Here is an 8,219-nt window from a genome sequence, read left to right as displayed (position 1 = left end):
CGTTTGACTTCCATAAACCCAAACAGCACAGTTAATATCCACGCTGTGCCTATGTTGGGTAGACGACGCTTCCTCACGAAACAGACGAATTGAGGATGCACGGTAGACAGAGAGTTAAGATGTTTGGCGTGCACAGCAAGGGGGGCTGCTCTTGTCAGCCCACGACGTCTCCACAGATGCAGCTGACTGTTAGAAAAACCTCTTGAAAAGGCTTCAGTGCTGCCTTCTGATGGGATGGAAAAATTGGGGCCACGGACTTGGTCGTGGCACACCTCACAGAATGACGCCCCTGCGTTGGCCAGTAGCGCCACACTCTACAAAAATGACGATACTGCACTTGGTAGGCATAAGTGTTTGCTAAAATATGTTTTGCTTATGAGGCCTAGTTTAACTCCGCAGTTCATCGCACCAGCTGGGCGTTGCATCTGGCGGACTTAGTCACCGTACCCACAAAACTTTCGACGGACAGCAGTGCAGCCAACATGAATTGCCTTCGAAGTTATAAAGTAGCTATTTCCCCCCAAAGTCTCAACAGTTCAATTGAATCTGGCCTTCTGGTGCGCAGATGTACCTGGCGGTCTGGCAAGACAACAGTACACCGGAACCAACGGGGTTGCCACCGATTATGTCGCAAGCTGAAGTGTTTCAGTTTTGTTTGAGGTAAACAAGAGCTATTAATTACACTTAATTCTTGTCGTAGCACAAAGCCAAGCCCTCAGTAGCTCGGCACATGCTCTAGGCGCATGCATCATGATTGTGCCCGGTGGTAACGGGAGAGCGGTACCCAGACAAGCTACCTTGTGCAGGGGTGTATATAACTCGCATGGTGGGAAGCTGGGTTTCTCCCTAATAATTGATAAACAAACAAAACAGGTAGAATCTGGGTAACTCTGCTACTAGAGCTGCATATGCACAACGAGGCGGCAGCCTGATGATAGACCAGACCGTGTTCCGCAGCACGGAGATTCTAAGAGGACTCAACAGCTCGAGTTCTTGAGTTCTTCCCGAGGTAGGTGTATTTCTGTTGCTTTATTTTTGCACCCTGGATATCAAAACGAAGGTTGGTAGCAAGACTGCCAGTCCTGTATGGCGGGAACGCGGGAGCATGATGTCTGTTTTGTTATGCACTACACCGCAAGAGCTACAGCAGTTCGTCTACAGCAGCCAAAGATACGATGCAGCCGATTGAAGAGGCACTCGGTCACTCTAAAGGCCAGACCGCATTGCCTGCTTCCCCTCCCCCAGCGGGCGGCGAATGCAGCAGCATGTGGAGAGGCTTCGATAGCAGAGAAGTATTGACTCTGATCTTGCAGACACTTGACGAAATGGGTTACAGGTGGGCAGGAGAGTAGCAAGCCATCAAAAACACCTTGCGCAAATTCCGAAGCCCCTTCGTTGCCCCTGCGACTGCAGTATCCGCCAGCTCACAGCCTGCATCTCCTATTTTCCCTCCTTTTGTCTCGCTCCCTTGTCAGAGATATTGTCGCTTCACTTGAGAAGGCAAGCGGAGTTGAGCTACTTCAGCCTGACATGCGCAAACTGCGAGAGAGCATTGTGGAGGGGAATTGGCTAGAGGCTGGGAAGGCTCTGCTGCGCTTGCCCATCGAACCGCTTACTCGGCAGGCTTGCTGGTTTTTGCTTATGCAACACAAATTCCTGGAGACGATTGTAGACCCCAGTTTCTCTTTGGAGGCAAAGACCACGTGCTTAAGACGTAAGGAGAATGCCACTGTGATCCTTACCCACCCCGGCGTGGAGTAGCGATTATGTCTGGTTTCGGTGTAAGCTGTATGAAGTGAACTTTGCCTGCGCACTTGGTATCTTCAGAGGATCTGAGTATTGCGGCCTTCGATACTGCAACGACGGAAAGGGTTCACGAATGTGCGGCGCTGTTGATGTATGAAGGCAGCGACCTCTTGGCCCATGTGCTGCGGATATCTAGTTTGAGCAGGAGCCAGCTGTTCAGCCGTATTACTTGTCTCCTGCCGGCCTCTTTAGCTATGCAGCCTTCCATGCTTGCAACAATTATGGACCATGCTCGTCGGTTTCAAATTCTCTCTTGCCCACTGCATGTTGAGTCTCCGGCCACAGTCGGGGAAAGCGTCATTGAACCACACCGCTGCAAAGTTCCTCTTCTTCCGCAATGCTGTGTCGGCTGTCTGCATGCACATCGAAAAGAAGTGTGGACGGTGGCAGTTGCCCCCAAGCAGTCTAGTAAGATGGAAGCTTTAGTGGCTTCAGGTTCGGCGGACAGGTCGGTTTGTGTGTGGCTGATAACAACAGACACCTCAGGGTGGAGCAAAAATTTCACGGACGAATTAAGCGCAGCAGAACAGTTGTCTGCTAGTCAGTTGGGCTCTCGATGGCTTACTACATGGTTGGAGGGGGACACTGACTTACTAATGAGACTCGAGCAGACCCAGGCCCGACCGATGCTGGAGAATGGAAATGTCATTGGCACCTGCAGGCTCCTGTGGCGGATACAGCGCCTCGGAAGTGCTGCAGCTTTCCTCGATTGGGACAGCACTGGAAAGCTGCTTGCAGCTGGTGGGGAGAAATCATTCATTGAAGCTTGGGAAGAGGGCCGCAGGATAGGCGACTACTGCACCCACAGCGGCTCACTTGTTGGGCTGCAATGGGTGCCCAATTCGAGAAAATTGATTTCCATGGCAACTGACCGTACCATGACTCTTGTCTCTCTTCAAGAGTCAACTCTCAATGCGACGCACATCGTGGAATATGAATGGCTTTTGCCCGGCAGGCCTCAAGAGGGATTCCTACTGCCTGGATCGACTAGCATGATTATCTTCTTCGCCGATCGCCAAGTCAAATTATTCGACGTAGTAACGAAAGAAGAGAGCTCGTGGTAACATAGGTGCCCCGTATGCGTTTAGCTCGGGCGGGCGTTTGACTTCTCTGTGTAGGGTAGTGCTGCGGTGCTTGAAAAGAAGCAGGCAAATCCACTTACTTGCGTGTATGGTAGAGGGTTCTGGGTTTACTGTTTGGTTGTCTGCAGGGCGAATGGCAAAGATCTCGTCATTGCAGCATGCCCATCGAAAATCTGCAACCAGATATTACTGAGCACTGCAAATTCTCCTCCTGTGAGTCCCCAATGCATCTCTTGGTTGCGGAAGTAGCCAGTTCTGCAGCTTCTCTATAGTAGGATATCGCAAGAATGAATGCTGGCTCGGATCCCTGAGTTCCGGGCAGACCTCCGTGTGCAAGGAGAAGATTGGGATGATTGAGATGATCCTGTTTGCCACTTTGGTATAGTTCGTAGAGCCTTGCCGAATAATAGGTTTCCAGGACACTGCTACTTCGTGCAATGATTGAACCAAATCGGAGAATGATTAGGTGAATGGGAACAGGCGAAAGAATAGATAAATAAATCATATGTCAAATATCGCCGCATTATGCTGCGATGGTGTGTAGCCCCTGATGTCAGGATATCCCGTTCCCTTCTTGTTTTGTAGGTGCTCCGGCTTTGGGACCTCGACGAAGGCAAGGTCGTACAGAAGTACAGAGGCCATAAAGTGGGGAGGTTGGCAATTCGTCCAGCCTTTGGAGGCCCCCATGAGGAACTTGTCATATCTGGCTCAGAGGGTATTGTACCGATTGCTCAGAAGCCCCCACCTAACAAACATTAACACTGGCAGGTTGTATTGTTTGAAGGTCGAGTTCGTCCACTGAGCAGATGCCGTTGCTCCGGCGTGAAGCAGTTTTGATGCAGCACAGGGTTCAAAGGCGAATGCATGGTGTGTGTGTGCGTTGGTTGCCTTCAGACGCGCAAATATACATCTGGCATCGTGTATGGGGCTGCATGCTGCAGCAACTCAAGGGGCACGCAGCAGCGGTCAACCAAGTTGCCTGGATGAACTCATGCGGTCCTGTATGTCTGCTTTCAGCTGGAGACGACGGTGTGTTGCTCTTGTGGAGCTTGGCCACGAGTGGAGGTAAGTCCCCTCTCAGCACACACTGCAGGTGGTGACTATTCGCCAAGCATCGATGCATGTTCTCTTCTGTGTAGTTATTTTTTGTCCCGCTTGGTAACTCCATTTGGTGCGGCAACAGGTCAAGAAAGCATCGAAAGCTCCTCAAGCCGCCGCAGTCCAGACTTGGGCACGCTGTCTGACCCAGGACGAGCTACGCCTGACGAAAGCAGCGATTAGTGAGGCACAGTTGCATGATTGGATTCTGTCGGTGAGCCTGCATATGTGTCAGGCTATAGCTTGTAGTATCGCATTGACTTCCTGGGCTGGCAGCTGCACAATTTCGTCATCATGAAGAGAGCGGCTGAGGTCAGGCAGCATTTCAAAGTGTTGCTCTCTCTGGAAGTCCGAACTGCAATCTGCAAGCTGCCACTAGATGAGATAGAGGCTGCTTCAATCTCTTGGCGGATTTATGTTGTTTGTACTTTGAAACACTTAAATCCACACTTGAATATATCCCGTTGATCAGCACCTTGTGCAAGTTCAAGAGGCATACGCTAGATATGTGTGACATCCTGCCTTGTACCAATATCGCAGCAGGCAGCAGCTTACAGCATACCGAGCACTGTGTCAAGCAGACCTATGTAAAGGAAACAAGAGTCAACTGAGTTCATTATTTTGACCGAATAGCTGTAAATAAGCCTTGCTTTGGCGCTGTATTTACCCGGTGGCGGCTTTGTAGCCTGGTGCCTAGACAACTGCGACGAGGAGGGTTCAATCTCGCTCTAAGGCACACCTAATTGTTGCTCACTGAGGTGCATCTCAAGGGTCAAACAGCAGGTAAGCAGTAGTGATAAGAGCTTTAAAAGATGATTAACGCGGTCCCTTGAGTGTGGGAAAACTCCCAAGATCTTCCTCCCAGAATACGTGCCGGGCGCTCATCAGAGTATAGCCAGATGCCAGTCTTCCACAGCTTTATTCACAGGAAGACGCTGCTACAAATTAAGTGCCTGACGTGCAGTTGGCCTTGTCGGTTGTGGGTACATCTTTCCCTGTAGAGTTTCCCTGTCGCTTAGCATGTACAAAGGAGAGGCCGCACAACACTGCGATGTAATATAGAGACCCTCATTCACTGAGGTTCAGCCAGGTCAGACACACCTTTATGGGCACGAATTGGGCAAAACTTGACCTGCTGTAGTATGGTATCCCCCAGTGTAGCACGAGCATGCATGCGGACCTTCCGGACAGATGTCCAGCGGTGCAATGGCTTCTCGAGGCTTAACTAAAACGGGATTTTCGCTCGCCTCCGTACAGATGCCAGTGCTCGTTCTACAGGAGCGGCGGCCTGCTTTCCATGAGGCCTGCGTAGAAACACTCAACAGGAAGAAAATATGTCCGTCTGAAGGTAGAAAGGGCTTCACCCAAAGGTCAACCAGATGGGCGAGCCACCGATCTCACGCGGTAGGAATTTACTCTATAGTGGTACAGGATGCGTCGGCTGGCTGTACGGAATATGCGGTCCTTATATGTTTGCCTGCGTACCTCCTCACGGTGACCGTGTTCCTCTCCTGGTCTGTCCTCCCTAAAATCCAAACTTCTGGAGTGCGGTAATTAATGTGAAGCCTGAAACGGCGCTCTCAAGAAAATGACACAGAATGGCACTAAACTATGGGAGGGGCGTGTATGGGATCCAATTTTGGCAGTGGACATTTAGTTCTCCACGTGGCCGCTGTTCACAAGTGTAGCATATATTATTATGCATAACACATGTTATAATGCTCATACTCCGTGGTTTTGGGCTGGACGTACTTCAGTTTCTTCGAAATGTGCACTGGCCGTGTGTCCAGTGACACACGGATCTTAGCGCGCCGTAGGCGCCTAGATATAGCCTCTGCAGAGATCGCTTGCCCCTCGCCAACCGTAAGCAGCGCTACCTTCTCGCAGCAACAGCAAAAATGCCACATTTTGTTCTTATGTACAAATCTTCTAAGCATATGCTCTAGCACAGGAGTAGAGATATGGCAGCATAAGGTATCTAGTTGCCTTCAGCACGGTATCTACCTGGGTGGGTGCCAGCCACAGTGGCAAGTGGCCATCTAAATGCTCCAAAACAAGGCCGAAAAAGCGCTCAAGTGAACCGCACATCGCCCGATGCAGGAAGCATACGCGGTCACTATTGGTTGCTGTGGGCTCAAGACCGAAGTTCCTTGGAGAAACCAAATCGACCTGAAGAGGTGCACAGGGGAAAATGAGTTACAGTATGGTTTTGAAAGTGACTGCAATACTGTTTAACCAGGAGGGGAAGCAAATACACGCAGCTGACAAATGTGTCCGCACTCTCGACGTGGACTGGGCACCTGCAACGTTCCCGTCTGCCACAGCCGTCCTTCTCCGTCTGGAAGATGAATGTCAATCTTCGGGCCATAGAAGGCGCCCTCCCCCGACGCGACCATGAAAGAGATTCGATGTTGTTCTAGTGCGCTACGTAGCAGCTCCTAAATGAACAAACAATGAAGCAACCCAGTTATTAAGAGGGAATTGTTGGCAGTTCGCCTTTGCACCCTGCGATCAAAGCAACGGGCAACGGGCTTGACGAAACAAAAGGATAGGCTGGGAGGCAACCGAACGCATGGCTGGAGTTGTCGAGAGTCGACGAATAAGGATCTCTCACTTCAGCGCTGGCCCATTCGTCTTCTGACCCTTGGCTGCTTTTCGGCCTGAGAAAAAGCATCATCAAGTGCACCGCTACCATCGCCCTCGCGCACTCACAATCTTTCGGGGGTAAAGAGACTGAGGGAGAGTTGGCGTGAGGGCAACCTACGTCCACTCCCTACATTGAAACGACGAGAACGTACCTCGTCGAGATGTGGTAGACTATTTCGCCTTTGCTGAACCCCAATGCCCTATACAGCCTCTGGCACGCCGAAAGAAATGCCGTTACTTCTGCCAGAGCTTGAGACATGCGACACAAAATGTGGCCATCATCCTAACACCACAATTATTGACAAGTTCACAACAAATTGATGAGAGCAGGCCATGCTGTTCCCATTTCAAATGTAATTACCGTTAGTATTTCAATAACAAATATTTATGTTCCCACAACAGAGCATCTTGTATTTGAAGAAACAGTGCCCATCATCCTCTGCGGCCAACTATGCGACCGTGGGGAGCCATATGGTGGAGGTAAAGGTACCTGAGTGAATTCGCGCAGTCGCATAAGACCGCAGAGAGCGCTGGGCACCTCCCGCCTATAAACATGCCCAAATTCACTTATACGAAGTGGCAAGGGATACCCCAATCGAACCTGAAATGAAGCAAAAACACTCTGCAGAACAAGCCAGCCCCTGAAAATCGACAAGATGCTGGAACACGAAATTGTTATACAGATTGCTGAAATGAAGTCCCTGCTGAACACTGCACCATCAAACCTGAGTCAAAAAACGTTTAAGCCAGAACCGCATCCCCTCCCCTTCCGAATCCTACAGAACGATCGAAGAAATAAGAAAGATGTAGCGGGCAGCTCATTGGTTTCAAAAGGTAAGAGGCTCCAGCATCGTCAGCGAAGGTGGCCAAGGACTCTTCTCTTTCGGACATCGCTACGTTTGGCATTTCCCCTGAACGCAGGTCGCTTGCTCCTTCCCTCCGGTTTGCAATCTCAAACATGTTGTCCGCGAAGTGCTGCATGTGGCCACTGCGACGCCATAAGTGGGCTTGGGCCAATGATCCCGTGCGGACCTGTGGCACACATAAGCACGGTTTGGGGAATAGAAATCAAAGCATATCGGCAAATTCTTGCGCTTATGCATGATGACCCACTGCAACTAGAGGCTCCAATGGCGCACGTCGCTTGCCGCGTCTTCACCAACACAGCAAAGGTCCCGGTGATTTCGTGTTATTTTCATTCACCTCCTCGAATCCTTGTCCCGATTGTATGTTTCGCAAGGCTTGCTGCAGTTGCAGCATACAACATAGCCCTCTTGGCAGCAACGCAGGCCCCAGTCCACTCATTGCACCGACTTTTGGCTTGGGAAAGCAGAACAGATCCATCATCGTGCCTAATTTTCTATGGTCTTTGCTCCCATGCTCCTCCTTTACTCTGTCCCGCCGTTCATGCACAGCAGCCTCACCTCCTGCATCTTCCTCTCTATCCAAAGAAATTCGAGCTAATGCATGCAGTGTCCTCATGCGGGGCGTGACAATCCCACGATTGTATATCATTTGTGATGAGCGCCATTCTCCTTCTCTCCAGTGCAAAGGAACTGATAGAATGTGTGAGCTTTTAACCGGCAG

General features: G+C 50.5%; 3 protein-coding genes across 3 annotated transcripts; 1 reads left to right on the top strand and 2 right to left on the bottom strand.

Moving 5' to 3' along the window:
- Positions 1-1,175: 1,175 nt before the first annotated feature.
- Positions 1,176-4,169, top strand: EMWEY_00008510 (WD-repeat protein, putative; the record flags this gene model as incomplete). Its single annotated transcript, XM_013482153.1, has 7 exons — positions 1,176-1,336; positions 1,476-1,714; positions 1,828-2,866; positions 3,017-3,101; positions 3,474-3,603; positions 3,783-3,953; positions 4,072-4,169. The coding sequence occupies 7 exons, from the start codon at positions 1,176-1,178 to the stop codon at positions 4,167-4,169; spliced, it is 1,923 nt and encodes a 640-aa protein (XP_013337607.1).
- Positions 4,170-5,211: 1,042 nt separating this feature from the next.
- EMWEY_00008500 (threonyl-tRNA synthetase, putative) lies at positions 5,212-6,681 on the bottom strand (the record flags this gene model as incomplete). Its single annotated transcript, XM_013482152.1, has 6 exons — positions 5,212-5,290; positions 5,472-5,552; positions 5,715-5,863; positions 5,991-6,155; positions 6,287-6,424; positions 6,601-6,681. 6 exons carry the CDS (start codon positions 6,679-6,681, stop codon positions 5,212-5,214), a joined length of 693 nt encoding a protein of 230 aa, XP_013337606.1.
- A 692-nt stretch (positions 6,682-7,373) lies between these two features.
- On the bottom strand, positions 7,374-8,147 carry EMWEY_00008490 (hypothetical protein; the record flags this gene model as incomplete). Its single annotated transcript, XM_013482151.1, has 2 exons — positions 7,374-7,664; positions 8,025-8,147. 2 exons carry the CDS (start codon positions 8,145-8,147, stop codon positions 7,374-7,376), a joined length of 414 nt encoding a protein of 137 aa, XP_013337605.1.
- Positions 8,148-8,219: the final 72 nt, after the last annotated feature.

The sequence above is a fragment of the Eimeria maxima genome, genomic scaffold (assembly GCF_000499605.1).
Source record: "Eimeria maxima Weybridge genomic scaffold, Emw_scaff53, whole genome shotgun sequence".
NCBI classification, from domain to species: Eukaryota; Apicomplexa; class Conoidasida; order Eucoccidiorida; family Eimeriidae; genus Eimeria; species Eimeria maxima.
This window is presented reverse-complemented; position numbering and strand designations above follow the sequence as displayed.